The sequence below is a fragment of the Hippopotamus amphibius genome, chromosome 13, assembly GCF_030028045.1.
Source record: "Hippopotamus amphibius kiboko isolate mHipAmp2 chromosome 13, mHipAmp2.hap2, whole genome shotgun sequence".
Taxonomy (NCBI): domain Eukaryota; kingdom Metazoa; phylum Chordata; class Mammalia; order Artiodactyla; family Hippopotamidae; genus Hippopotamus; species Hippopotamus amphibius.
In genome coordinates, this window is record NC_080198.1 from 44,188,475 (window position 1) to 44,203,058 (window position 14,584).

General features: G+C 36.7%; 1 protein-coding gene across 9 annotated transcripts in view; it reads right to left on the reverse strand.

Annotated features, from left to right (window-relative positions):
- ULK4 (unc-51 like kinase 4) overlaps positions 1-14,584 on the reverse strand; it is a 559,288-nt gene that overhangs the window by 217,666 nt on the left and 327,038 nt on the right. The window contains exon 34 of one of the 9 annotated variants that reach the window (XM_057704483.1): positions 6,966-7,266. The exons of the other annotated variants lie outside the window; for them this stretch is intronic. Within the exon in view, the coding sequence (XP_057560466.1) occupies positions 7,233-7,266 (34 nt within the window). The 3' untranslated portion in view covers positions 6,966-7,232. Of the gene's footprint in view, positions 1-6,965; positions 7,267-14,584 lie in introns of those variants that run through there. 9 annotated transcript variants of the gene reach the window in all.

The following is a 14,584-nucleotide window of genomic DNA, read 5'->3' on the forward strand; positions in this document are numbered from 1 at the left end:
AAACGATAAACATACATTTAGACATATGGTTTCATTTGTAGAAAGATCATCTAATCACAAGTTGTAATATAAAATCCACTGAGTTTGTTGCTTTCTATCATTGATATGTGTGTGTGTATATATATACACATATTTTTATATATACACACATATACATATAATTTTTATACACAGCCCCTTAAAGAGAAGGGAATGAGCATTTTCTCAGTGACATCTATGTGCCGTATTAATTCTCAATGTAACTAAACAATGATGATATTACCCCCATTTTACAGATGAGGAAGCAGTTCACACATGTGCCCTAGCTGGGTGCACAAGGTCACACAGCGACTATGTGGTACTGTCAAATGACAAGCCAATCTGACTTACTGAATCTGAGGCAGGCATATACTCAACGTCCAACCTACCATCTGTGCATATAAACAGTCATAGATTTTTTTAGAAAAACTTTTTATTGCTATAGACAAAATGTGTACATATCATAAGTGTACAGCTAGATGAATTTTCTCAAACTGAAACATCCACGTAAAGAGCCTGCAGCTTGAGAAAGAGAAAATCACCATCACCCAGAATCCTCTTGTTCTCCCCCAAAACACTATCCTCCTCCCCAAAAGTCATTACTGCTCTGACTTCCAGTATCAAGGATTAACTGCCTGGTTTTGTCATCTGTAGAACTAGAATCACAAGTTATGTTCGTGAGATCCATGCGCACTGTACTAATAGTAGTTGGAGTTCACTATTCTCATTGCTGTGTAGCATTACAATGTGTGAATGGGCCAAAGTGTATCTAAACATTCTAAAGTTGATGAGCATTTGAGTAGTTTCCATTTTTCTGTAATTATAAATATTGTACTACGAACATCCTTGTACGTGCCTCTCAGTAATGTCTTATAGTTTTCAGTGTAGACATTTTGTCCATTAGATTTATTCCTAGTTATTTGAATTTTGGATGCTACTTATACATAGTAAGTCTTAAATTTTTTTGTTTAAACTTGGTGGAAACATGATTTTTTAATATTTATATCAATTTGTTTTTACATTGACCTTGTAACTGGTGACCTTGATAAATTTGCTTATTGTCAATAGTTCACAGATTCTTTTGAATTTTCTAAGTTCACACTCATGAAAATAATGGTAGTTTTATTTCTTTCTTTCCAATTCTCACGCATCTGTTTCCTTTTCTCACCGTCCTGCAATGCCCAGGACCTCCAACACAATGTTCACTCAAAGTGAGGAGGATGAACATCTTTGATTTGTTTGCATCTCAGGGTGAAATTCTCAATGCTCTAATACTGGATATGACATTTTGTTTTAGCTTTTTTTTTTTTTAGATATTCTTTATCAAATGAAAGTAATTTCCCTCTAAAGGAAAAAAAATAAAGTTATAAAAGAAAAAAACTAAAGTAATTCCCTTCTAATCTTAGTAAGCTAACAGTTTTTAAATTACAAATAGGTGTTATATTTTGTCAAATGCATTTTCTGTGGTGTTATTCTTTTAACTGTCCACATAATAAGGAAAACTAAACTAGAAATGCCTGTCTGCCATTAGGGGTTTATTTTTCCTCTTGGATTAATTTTCTTGCCTTCCAACCCTGAGTCCTTCGTTAATGAATCATTTCCCTGTTGTGTGTTACTTAAGCTAGTGTTTTTGTTATTTTAAACCACAGGTCTCCAAAGTGATCAACTGGAGTGTGATAAAAAATATAAGAACTTGATTCATAATTATTTTTACCAAAAACAAAAACAAAAAACAAACCCCAAAACTGATATTTCCACTGGATCTCTGCATCACTTTGCTGCGCAGAGGGGGTGGCACTTGGTTATCCAGAGGGAAGTGTGGGCTGCAGCACTCAGGAAGGCAGAGTGGGCAATCCCGTGGGTTTTGTAAAACGCCAGGGACTGGGACATAATAGCACTTCACGTGCATCTGGTTAAGTGGACGCACCAACTATATGATTTAGTTTTAACTAAATTACAATCAAAAGGTAAAGTACCTTACTCCCAAAAAAAAGTGAACTTGAAGGTAATACTAATAACACAAACAAAAATTCAGAACAGTTCTGCTTCCTACACTTTTCCTTAGCTACAGTATGATGCTAAAATTGACAACCTAATCAGATCTGAAAAGAAGTCAGTTTAAAAAAACTGAAATTGTGAAAGCTACTATTACAACAAACCCTGCAATGTATTTTATCTTGATATTTTAGCTAGAAGTTATATGATTGTTATTAGTTATATTAATTCTCATAATTGGAAAGACTTTTAAACTAAGCACCTACGATAGAAAAATAAAACTATTTCATGTGATTTTCAGTCCAGTATTTCTCAACATTTTAGGAAACACTGAAAAATATATACAAGCCTCTTTCAGGTTGCATACTTGACAATTTGATATATAACATTTATGGAGTACGAACTTTGTACAAGACAACATCCTGACCTCTTTACATTTATTTATTCATGTACTATCTGCAGCAACCCCCTATACTGGACATTGTAATTAAACCTAGTGTTAAAGGTGAGGCCACTGAGGCACAGAGAAGTTAAGGCTTGCCTAAGGTCATAGTGGATGTAAGTTTCAGAACCAGGACTACTACTACACACCAACAGAAAGACTAAAATTAAGACAAAGACCAAATATGTAGAGCAACTGGAATTCTACTACACTGCCAGTTTACACACAAATTAGCATAACACTTGAGAAAACGGTTTAGCAAAATCTATTAAAGACTAATATACGTCTTCCCTATGGCTCAACAATTGCACTAGCAGGTGCATGTAAGTATGTGTGTCTGTGTGCGTGTAGGTATGCATGCGTGGTTCTGCATGTACCCAAAACAAATGAGGGGATATGGCCACAAAAAGATATGTACAAGAATGTTCACAGCAGCTTTGTTCATAACAGACATGAACTGAAAGCAAGCCAAATGTTCATCAGTAGGAAACGAATCTGTAATGTATTAGTACAATGGGATACTAAACAAATTTTTTTCAGTTAAAAAAAAAATCACAAAAGAAACAATGTGGATGAGTCTCACAGAAATTATGCCATGAAACTAGCCAGACACAAAAGTGGATATACTTTACATTTCTTTTAAGTGAAGTTCGTGAACAGATATAAACTAATCAATGGTGAGAGAAATAAGAATATTGATTGGCCCTAGGTATGAGCATGAGCTGGGAAGGGATTTGAAGCAATTTTCTGATGCAGTAAAAATGTTCTTTATCTGGATCTATGTGTTGGTTTTATAAGTTTATACTTCTGTAAAACTTCATTAAGTTGTATGCTTAAAAGTTATGTAGTTTATTACTACATGTTAAAGCTCAGTAAAAAGCAAATGATATATGACCAAAAAATGGAAGCTATTTTCACACCCACTTAAATGTTTTCCAAGTAAATTTCAATAGGTCTTCAACTTACAGAAGAATGTGATGTGTTCCAATTAGTTTGTAAGAATAGGCAATGTTCTGGGAAAATGAAATTTTACTAGAAGAATTATTTTTTTAAATATTTGCATAACTGGCATAAGGTTTTGAAAATAAGTATAATTTAGGAAGCAGAGTCAATGGTGCATTTTCTCCATGCAGATCTATGCACTGTGATGAAGTTTTTCAGCTGTAACAACTATTAAAACCAAGTATCAAAACTAATCAAACCAGAAGGAAATAAAAAGATAAGCCACAGACTGGAAGAAAATATTTGCCAAACACATATCTGAGAAAGGACTTGTATCCAAAATATGGGAAGACTCCTTAGAGCTCAACAATAAGACAACAAACAACCCAATTAAAAAACAGGCAAAAGATCTGAACACATACTTCATCAAAGAAGATACACACAGATGCCAAATAAGCATATGAAAAGATGCTACACATCATAAGTCATGAGGGAATTGCAAATTAAAACAAGACACCACCACAAACTTATCAGAATGGTGAAAATTCAAAACATTGACATCAAATGCTTGTGAGGATGTGGAGTAACAACAGCTCTCATTCATTGCTGGTGGGAATGCAAAGTGGTACAGCCACTGTGGAAGACAGTTTGGGGCTTTCTTGCAAAATTATACATAGGCTTACCAGACAATCCAGCCAATTCTGCTCCCTAATATTTATTAGAATGAGCTGAAAACTTAAGTCCACACAAAAACCTGCACACGGATACTTACAGCAACTTCATTCATAATTACCAAATCTTAGAAGCAACAAATATATTTTCAATAGGTAAATGCATAAACAAATTGCGGTAATCCAGTGGAATACTGATAGAATATATATGGTAAATACAATGGAATGTTATTCACCAATAAAAAGAAATGAACTATCAAGCCACAAAAAGACATGGAGGAACCTTAAAATGCATATTGTTTGGTAAAAGAAGACAGTATGAAAAGGCTGCACTTCAATGCTTCCAAATAGATGACATTCTGGAAAAGGTCAAAGTAGAAAAATATTACAAAGTTCAGGGGTCTGAGGTGAGAAGGAGGCAGAGATGAATAGGTGGAGCAGAGGACTTTTAGGGCAGTGAAACTCTTCTGTATGATACTGTAATGGTAGACACATGACATCACATACCTGGCAAAACCCATAGAATTATACAATACAAAGAGTGAACCCTAAAGTAAACTATGGATTTTATATAATAATAACATATCAGTATTTGATTATAATAAATATAACACATTAATACAAATGGTTAATAAGAAGGGAACCTGTATGGAGGGTGGGGGGGTGGGGAATGTTAGGGGAGGATGATATACAAGGGCCCCTCTGTCCTTTCTGTTCAGCTTTTCTATAAACTTAAAACTGCTCTAAAAAATAAAGTCTACTAAATAAGAAAAAAAAAAATAAAAGACTAAACCAAACTGCAAACTGCTCTATCATAAAATGCTAAATCACATTTTCAAAAATAATGAAGCATATTTGATTAAATTCTAAAAGGCATTTCATACCATTAAAACAAATAAAATGAGTTTAAAATAATGTTTATTTCATTTGTATCTCATTGTAAGGGGATCCAAAGAGTCTCTCTCTCCTCCCCAGCCCCACCAGGACACACAAGCACCCCTGTAGGTCCAGACTGTCTTGGGGACAACTGAGAGAGGAGAAACTATTCTCAAAGGCAGCTGGATTTTGAACAGACTACAGACTGATTTATGATCAGGCCATTTTAAACCAGAAAAGAATTACACACATTTAATTGGAATGTCTACATTTGAGGACTAAAGCTTCAGGGTTTTTCGTGTGTGTGTGTGTGTGTGTGTGTGTGTGTGTGTGTGTGTGTGTGTGTGTGTGTGTGTGTTTGGTTTTGCTACACGGTTGTAATGGGGGCTTGTGAAAAAGTTTTCATTTGTATATATTTTTACATTTTTGCCCCTTCAACAATATATGAGTCTACAGCATCATTGGCTATGTACCTTTACCTTCAGACACTTCAACTTTAACAACCCACTTACACCAATGGACAGATCATCCAAACAGATATTAAATAAAGAAACGCAAGCGCTAATTGAGACATTAGACCAGATGGACTTTAAATATATTTATAGGGCTTGCATTCCAAAAACAACAGAATACACTTTCTTCTCGAGTGCACACGAAACATTCTCCAGGATAGATCACATCTTGGGTCACAAATCAAGCCTCAATAAATTTAAGAAAACTGAAATCATATCAAGCATATTTTCTGACCACAATGCTATGAAATTAAATATCAATTACAGGAAAAAAACTGTAAAAAATACCAACACATGAAGGCTAAATAACATACTACTAAATAACCAAAATACTGAAGAAATCAGAGGAAATAAAAAAATACCTAGAAACAAATGACAATGAAGACAACCCAAAATGGGACGCAGCAAAAGCAGTTCTAAGAGAGAAGTTCATAGCAATACAACCCTACCTCAAGAAATAAGAAAAATCTCAAATAAACAACCTAACCCTACATTTAAAGCAATAAGAGACAGAAGAACAAAAAATCTCAAAGGTAGCAGAAAAGAAATCATAAAGATCAGATCAGAAATAAATGAAAAAGAAATGAAGGAAACAATAGCAAAGATTAATAAAACTAAAAGCTGGTTCTTTTTTTTTTTTTTTTTTGGGGGGGGTACACCAAGTTCAATCATCTGTTTTTATACACGTATTCCCTCCCGTCCTTGACTCCCCCCACCTTGAGTCCCCCCCACCCTCCCCGCCCCAGTCCTCTAAGGCATCTTCCATCCTCGAGTTGGACTCCCTTTGTTATACAACAACTTCCCACTGACTATCTATTTTACAGTTGGTAGTATATATATGTCTGTGCTACTCTCTCACTTCGTCTCAGTTTCCCCTTCACCCCCCGCTCCCTCCCATACCCCGAGTTCTCCAGTCCATTCTCTGTATCTGCGTCCTTGTTCTTGTCACTGAGTTCATCAGTACCATTTTTAGATTCTGTATATGTGAGTTAGCATACAATATTTGGCCTTCTCTTTCTGACTTACTTCACTCTGTATGACAGACTCTAGGTCTATCCACCTCATGACATATAGCTCCATCTCATCCCTTTTTATAGCTGAGTAATATTCCATTGTATATATATGCCACATCTTCTGTATCCATTCATTTGTTGATGGGCATTTAGGTTGCTTCCATGTCCTGGCTATTGTAAATAGTGCTGCAATAAACATGATGGTACAAGTTTCTTTTGGGATTATGGTTTTCTTTGGGTATATGCCCAGGAGTGGGATGACTGGATCATATGGTAGTTCTATTTGTAGTTTTTTAAGGAACCTCAAATTGTTTTCCATAGTGGCTGTACCAACTTACATTCCCACCAACAGTGCAGGAGAGTTCCCTTTTCTCCACACCCTCTCCAACATTTGTTGTTTCCAGACTTTGTGATGATGGCCATTCTGATTGGTGTGAGGTGATACCTCATTGTGGCTTTGACTTGCATTTCTCTGGTGATTAGTGATGTTGAGCATCTTTTCATGTGATTGTTGGCCATCTGTATGTCTTCTTTGGAGAAATGTCCATTTAGGTCTTCCGCCCATTTGTGGATTGGGTTATTTGCTTTTCTGGTATGACGCTGCATGAGCTGCTTGTATATTTTGGAGGTTAATCCTTTGTGTGTTGTTTCATAGGCAATTATTTTTTCCCATTCTGCGCGTTGCCTTTTAGCCTTGTTTATGGTTTCTTTCGCTGTGCAAAGCTTTTAAGTTTCATGAGGTCCCATTTGTTTATTCTTGATTTTATTTCCATGATTCTAGGAGGTAAAAGCTGGTTCTTTGAGAAGAGAAACAAAATTGATAAACCATTAGCCACACTCATCAGGAAAAAAAAGGGAGAAGACTCAAATCAACAGAATCAGAAATGAAAAAGGAGAAGTAACAACTGACACCACAGAAACACAAAGGATCACATGAGACTACTACAAACCAATACACATGCCAAATTATATGCCAATAAAATGGACAACCTGGAAGAAATGGACAAATTCTTAGAAAAGGACAACCTTCCAAGACTGAACCAGGAAGAAATAGAAAATATGAACAGACCAAACACTGAAATTGAAACTTTGATTAAAAATCTTCCAACAAACAAAAGCCCAGAGCCAGATGGCTTCACACGTGAATTCTATCAAACATTTAGAGAAGAGCTAACACCTATCCTTCTCAAACTCTTCCAAATTATAGCAGAGGGAAGAACATTCCCAAACTCATTCAATGAGGCCACCATCACACTGATACCAAAACCAGATAAAGATGTCACAGAAAAAAAGAAAATTACAAGCCAATATCACTGATGAATATAGATGCAAAAATTCTCAACAAAATACTAGTAAACAGAATCCAACAGCACATCAAAAGCATCGTACACCATAATCAACTGGCGTGTATCCCTGGAATCCAAGGATTCTTCAATATATGCAAATCAATCAATGTGATACACCATATTAACAAATTGAAGGATAAAAACCATATGATAATCTCAAAAGATGCAGTAAAAGCTTTTGACAAAACCCAACATCCATTTATGATAAAAAAAACTCTCCAGAAAGTGGGCACAGAGGGAACCTACCTCAACATAATAAAGACCACATATGACAGATCCACAGCTAACATCATCCTCAATGGTGAAAAGCTGAAAGCATTTCCTCTAAGATCAGGAACAAGACAAGGGTGCCCACTCTCACCACTAGCATTCAACATAGTTTTGGAAGTTTTAGCCACAGCTATCAGAGAAAAAAAAGAAATAAAAGGAATCCAAATTGAAAAAGAAGTAAAAATGTCAGTGTTTGCAGATGACATGATATTATATACAGAAAACCCCAAAGATGCTACCAGAAAACTACTAGAGTAAATCAAAGAATTTGGTAAAGTAGCAGGATACAAAATTAATGCACAGAAATCTCTTGCATTCCTATATGCTAACAATGAAAAATCAGAAAGAGAAATTAAGGAAACACTCCCATTTACCATTGCAACAAAAAGAATAAAATACCTAGGAATAAACCTACCTAAGGAGGCAAAAGACCTGTATGCTGAAAATTATAAGATACTGATGAAAGAAATCAAAGATGACACAGATGGAGAGATATACCATGTTCTTGGATTGGAAGAATCAATATTGTGAAAATGACTATACTACTCAAAGCAATCTACAGATTCAGTGCAATACTTATCAAATTACCAATGGTATTTTTCACAGAACTAGAACAAAAAATTATACAATTTATATGGAAACACAAAAGACCCCAAATAGCCAAAGCAATCTTGAGAAGGAAAAATTGAGCTGGAGGAAGCAGGCTCCCTGTCTTCAGATTATACCACAAAGCTACAGTAATCAAGACAGTATGGTACTGGCACAAAAACAGAAATACAGATCAATGGAACAGGATAGAAAGCCCAGAGATAAAACCACATACATATGGTCACCTTATCTTCGACAAGAGAGGCAAGGATATACAACAGAGAAAACACAGCCTCTTCAATAAGTGGTGCTGGGAAAACTGGACAGCTACATGTAAAAGAATGAAATTAGAACATTCCCTAACACCATACACAAACATAAATTCAAAATGGATCAAAGACCTAAATGTAAGGCCAGACACTATAAAACGTCTAGAGGAAAACATATGCGGAACACTCTATGACAGCAAGATCTTTTTCGACCCACCTCCTAGAGTAAAGGATATACAAACAAAAATAAACAAATGGGACCTAATGAAACTTAAAGGTTTTTGCACAGCAAAGGAAACCATAAATATGATGAAAAGACAAGCCTCGGAATGGCAGAAAATATTTGCAAATGAAACAACGGACAAGGGATTAATCTCCAAAATATATAAGCAGCTCATGCAGCTCAATATCAAAAAAACAAACAACTCCATCCAAAAATGGGTGGAAGACCTAAATAGACATTTCTCCAAAGAAGACATACAGATGGCCAACAAACACATGAAAAGATGCTCAACATCACTAATCATTAGAGAAATGCAAGTCAAAGCCACAATGAGGTATCACCTCACTCCGGTCAAAATGGCCATCATCAAAAAACCTAGGAACAATAAATGCTGGAGAGGCTGTGGAGAAAAGGGAACCTTCTGCATTGTTCGTGGGTATGTAAAGTGATACAACCACTATGGAAAACTGTATGGAGGTTCCTTAAAAAACTAAAAATAGAACTACATATGACCCAGCAATCCCATTACTGGGCATGTACCCAGAGAAAACCATAATCCAAATAGATACATGCACCCCAATGTTTATTGCAGCACTATTTACAACAGCCAGGACATGGAAGCAACCTAAATGTTCATTAACAGATGAATGGATAAAGAAGATGTGGCACATATATACAATGGAATATTACTCAGCCATAAAAAGGAATGAAACTGAGTTATTTGGAGTGAGGTGGACAGACCTAGAGTCTGTCATACAGAGTGAAGTAAGTCAGAAGGAGAAAAACAAATACCCTATGCTAACACATATACGTGGAATCTAAAAAAATGGTACTGACAAACTCAGTGGCAGAGGAAGAATAAAGATGCAGATGTAGAGAACAGGCTTGAGGACATGGGAAGTGGGGGAAGGAGAAGCTGGGACAAACTGAGAGAGTAGCACTAACATATATACACTGCCAAATGTAACATAGATGGCTAGTGGGAAGCAACTGTTTAACAGAGGGAGATCAACTCGGTACTTCGTGATGACCTAGAGGGGTGGGAGAGGGAGGCTCAAGAGGGAGGGGATATGGGGATATATGTATAAATACAGCTGATTCACTTTGTTGTACAGCAGAAACTGACACAACAGTGTAAAGCAATTATACTCCAATAAAGATCTGGAAAAAAAAAAAAAGTAAAATAACCCCTCAGGCCAACACCAGGTTCCACTTTCATGCTGCCATTGTGAAAGCTCCCTCTATGGGCTCTCAGGATGTGGATGACTGGTTTTCCTCAAGGGACATTCACCTTGTCAGGTAGAGACCCTGATTCAGAGCTGTTCAAGACAGCTTGGTCTTTAAAACACATACCATTTTGGGTCCCACATCTTATTACTGTAATTATTGTCATCATTTTTATTATTGGGCCTCTTCTCTCTCTTCTCACCTGATCCTCCTACAAGCACACCCCATATGCAATTATCTTGAATGTAATTTTCAAGTGCATTTGCACATTCATTCTTTTACTGAATCATTTAATAAATATTTAAGCAAAAATGACATGCTCAATGTTGTGCTAGAAAAATCTGAATGAGTATCCCTTTATCCAACAACGAATACCTGATCACGTTGTCTGAGTCAAAACCCTTTGGATTGGCCATCTTGTCAAGACATAATTAGGAAGACTGAGCATTGTGTGGTCATTCCACCAACTGCTGACTGCTTCAATTTCACAAAACGGACCTGTCCCCAAACAATTACTCTTTCTTCTTTATTTCAAATGTAACAACTCCTCACTTTTTTGATTATTTGAAACTTATCTTTAAAGTAAGCATGACGTTTTCCATACCAGTTACATATTTGAGCACTAGAGTGAATGCCATCCCCGGATAGACAGCTCTGCTGGTGGAAGCCCGGAATTAAAGAATGCGTGGCTTTATTCTCTAGGCAGAGATGTCTTTTCTCAACACTAGCCAGATGTTTCCAAAGAAAATAGCATGCTACTGGTCACCAAGAACATCAAGGGAAAAGATACTGACCCATGTCTATAAAGGAGAACCACGAGTCATCAGTAATATTACCCTCAATGAGAGAAGGCTGTGTTCCAGTCAATTTCATGAACAGCAAAGAAAACTAAAGCAAAAGCTTGGTTCCAAATGAGAGGCAGAAGAGAATATCCAGCGGTGCTTTGACCAAACACTTGCACTTCTGAAGACGGAGGTGACCTAGCCCCTGGTGAAGGCATAGGGAGCAAAGGGGCACAAGTCACAACCTCTACATCTCAAGGTCATCCCAGTCGCTTTCCAGCTGGGGGAGCCCAGGGCAAGTTTCTGCACCTTGTTGACACTGCTTTCACCATCCATACAGTGAGGGGTTTTTGAATATATGATTTTTAGGAATACTCCAACTCTAACCCCTCTGTGATTCAAAAACGGGGTACCAAATGAAACTGAAGGAAACAAAACCCAAGTCAGAACAATTGTCTCCAACAGGAAAGGAAGTCTTCTGGGCTTGGCGCAGTAGAAGAGCTCTTAAGAAGGAGGGGAGGACAAACTATAATGCCCAGAAAGACTCAATTATGGTGTAAACTGTTAACAGAATGAGAAATAAAAGCCCTATGATTCATTCAGCTATTTATACCTAATATCCAAGAGACACCTAGAGAGAAAAACTGGATTAAATCCAAAATTTGGTGCTTATGCAGACAGAAGATCATATTGTCTGCCAATCACTCATTTCTGTATCTGTAAATGGAAAGAGCTGATGGCTTACATTTTACTGAAAATGTTAACATTAAATTATTGTTCTTTGGGGACTCATTTTTTAATTGTGCAAAATTCTACAGGCTTTAACAATAAGATGCACATAAAGACATTTGAAATCTAAGTGATCTCTTGACATTTGACTAAAAGTCAAAGCAGTGGACCACAGGACAAATAGAACACTTCACCCATGAAGGTTGACTGTTAGCTTTGTTTCATGGTCTGTAAATGAGTTATTAAACTCCCCTATAAAGTTTTATTACTGTTCTAATCCCATTAATAACTGTCCTCACTTTAAATGTCCTACTGTTTGCTGAATATGCCAGCAATGTGCTGTAGTAATAGCCACCTGGCATTTGATTTTTTTCTCTAAAACTAAGAATATAAAAGAGAAGGCGTTAGACATACTATGTGACGCTGATTATATCATTTAAAGGAAAAAAGCAAGAGCCAGATGTTAGCTGTCTCTCTTTGTATGGGTATAACCTGCTTGATTCCACATTTCCATCTTTAGTTTCCGAGTGTCAGCAGCCCAGACAGAAGGGAATAAAAGTGAATGTGTGTTTCAGCACATCGGGAAAGCACTTAACAGAGAAAACAATTTACATCTTAATAGTTTTCTTTCATTACATTAACTCCTCCTCTGCTTTTCATCTTAGAGGTTGCAGGAATATTTGCAAAGTACTGGCAAGTGTAAGAAAGAATCACAGAATCTCTAGAGTAGTCAAGGGACTCTAGAGGCCATAAGCAAACCTCCCATCCACACTGGAATTGTTTGGTCTCCCTTGGAGACTTGTGGCACTCACTTTGTCCAGAAGCTGACCTCTCTCTACTTGAGTCTTCAAACTATTGGAAAGAACTGTCTTATGCTGAAAAGGACGTGGCTGCCCTGGAACTTTCCCTAGGACCCAAGGTCCTGCCTACTGGAGCAACTCAAAACATGAACCTCCTCCCGTTTCCCAGGAGAGGTGGATGCATCTGCAGACAGTGCTGGAAGCTCTGATTAGCCATCTGGCTTACAAGCCAAGCATCCCAGCATCCTCTGTACTCCTTAGAAGGAATGGTTTCCATTAGCCTCTCCATCATGGATACCTAAAGCTAAGGAGCCTCTAGTTCTATCTGCAACATTTCTGTAATGTTTATCCCAGAAGTAAACTTGACATTCTTCCCTACACAGAGATGTCATTTGACGCCCCAGAGTTGGGCCATCAGACAGTAGCCCACCTCCTGAAAGCAATGTGGTCGAGAATTTGAAGTTTAAGCACAAATGAACATATGGGGAAAAGAGGGACAGGAAAATCAAAGTACATTCATAGAAATCTTAATAATAAGACAAAGAACAAACATTAATATATATTACATATATGTAATGTTATATATGTAACATTTTACTCATTTTCAACATTTTATATATTTAAAATTATTAAAATGGGAACTTTAATATTAATTTCTTTTACCTGGCTCATGTTTGATATGAACTTTTCAGGATCTTCTGATCCTACAGTTTCAAGGAAGTTACTTCCAAAGTGGATTTACTGTTTTGCAAAATACATACATACTAAAAAAAAAAAAAAAAAAAAGGCTTTGATGTCAAAATAGTTGCTATCTGCAAAATACTTGTGCTCTTCTTTCCAAACTATGGTATCTTTGCTGGAAAGTGGCAGCTCAGCCAGGCTCTCCATTGCCCAAACTCCCTGCATCCTCGCATGGCCCAGACACCAATTCTTACCCATGGGATGTGAGCAAGAGGGACGTGTGTCACTTCCAGCTGGGTTCTTTGTTGGTTGTGGTAAAAATACATATGTAACAGAAAATTTACCACTTTAACCATACAATTCAGGGACCTTAAATACATTCATCATGCTGTATAACCTTTGCCACTATTTCCACACCATTTGCACCATCCCAAACAGAATCTCTGTACCCATTAAATAGAAGTCCCCATTTCCCCCTTCTCCCAACCCATGGTAACCACTACTCTACTTTCAGTTTCTACTTTCAGGCTTCTAACATTTAACACAATGTTTTCAAGGGTCATCCATTTTGTAGCATGGATCAGAACTTTATTCCTTTTATGGCTGAATAATATTTCACTGTACGTATATACCACATTTGTCACCCATTCATCTGCTGATGGACATGTGGATTATTTCTACCTTTTGGCTCTTGTGAATAATGCTGCAATGAACATTCATGCATAAGTATCTGTTTGAGGCCTTGTTTCACTTCTTTTGGGCATATACCTATGAGGGAAATTGCTAGATCATATGGTAACTCTATATTTAACTTTTGAGGAATCACCATACTGTCTTGCACAGCAGTCATATCATTTTATGTCGCCACCAGCAACACATGAAGGCTCCAACTTCTCCATATCTCACCAACACTTGTTATTTTCCTTCTTTAAAAAAATATTAGTGTGATTCTAATAAGTTCAAGGAAGTATCTCAAAATAGTTTTGATTTGCATTTCCGTAATGACAAATAATGTTGTGCATCTCTTCATGTGCTTATTGGCTATTTGTATATATATATTTTTAAAATATCTATACAAGTCCTTTGCCCCTTTTTGAATTCGGTTGTTTGATTTTTTGTTGTTGTTGAGTTATAGGAGTTCTTTATATATTCTAGAAATTAATTCCTTATCAGATGGATAATTTGCAAGTATTTTCATCT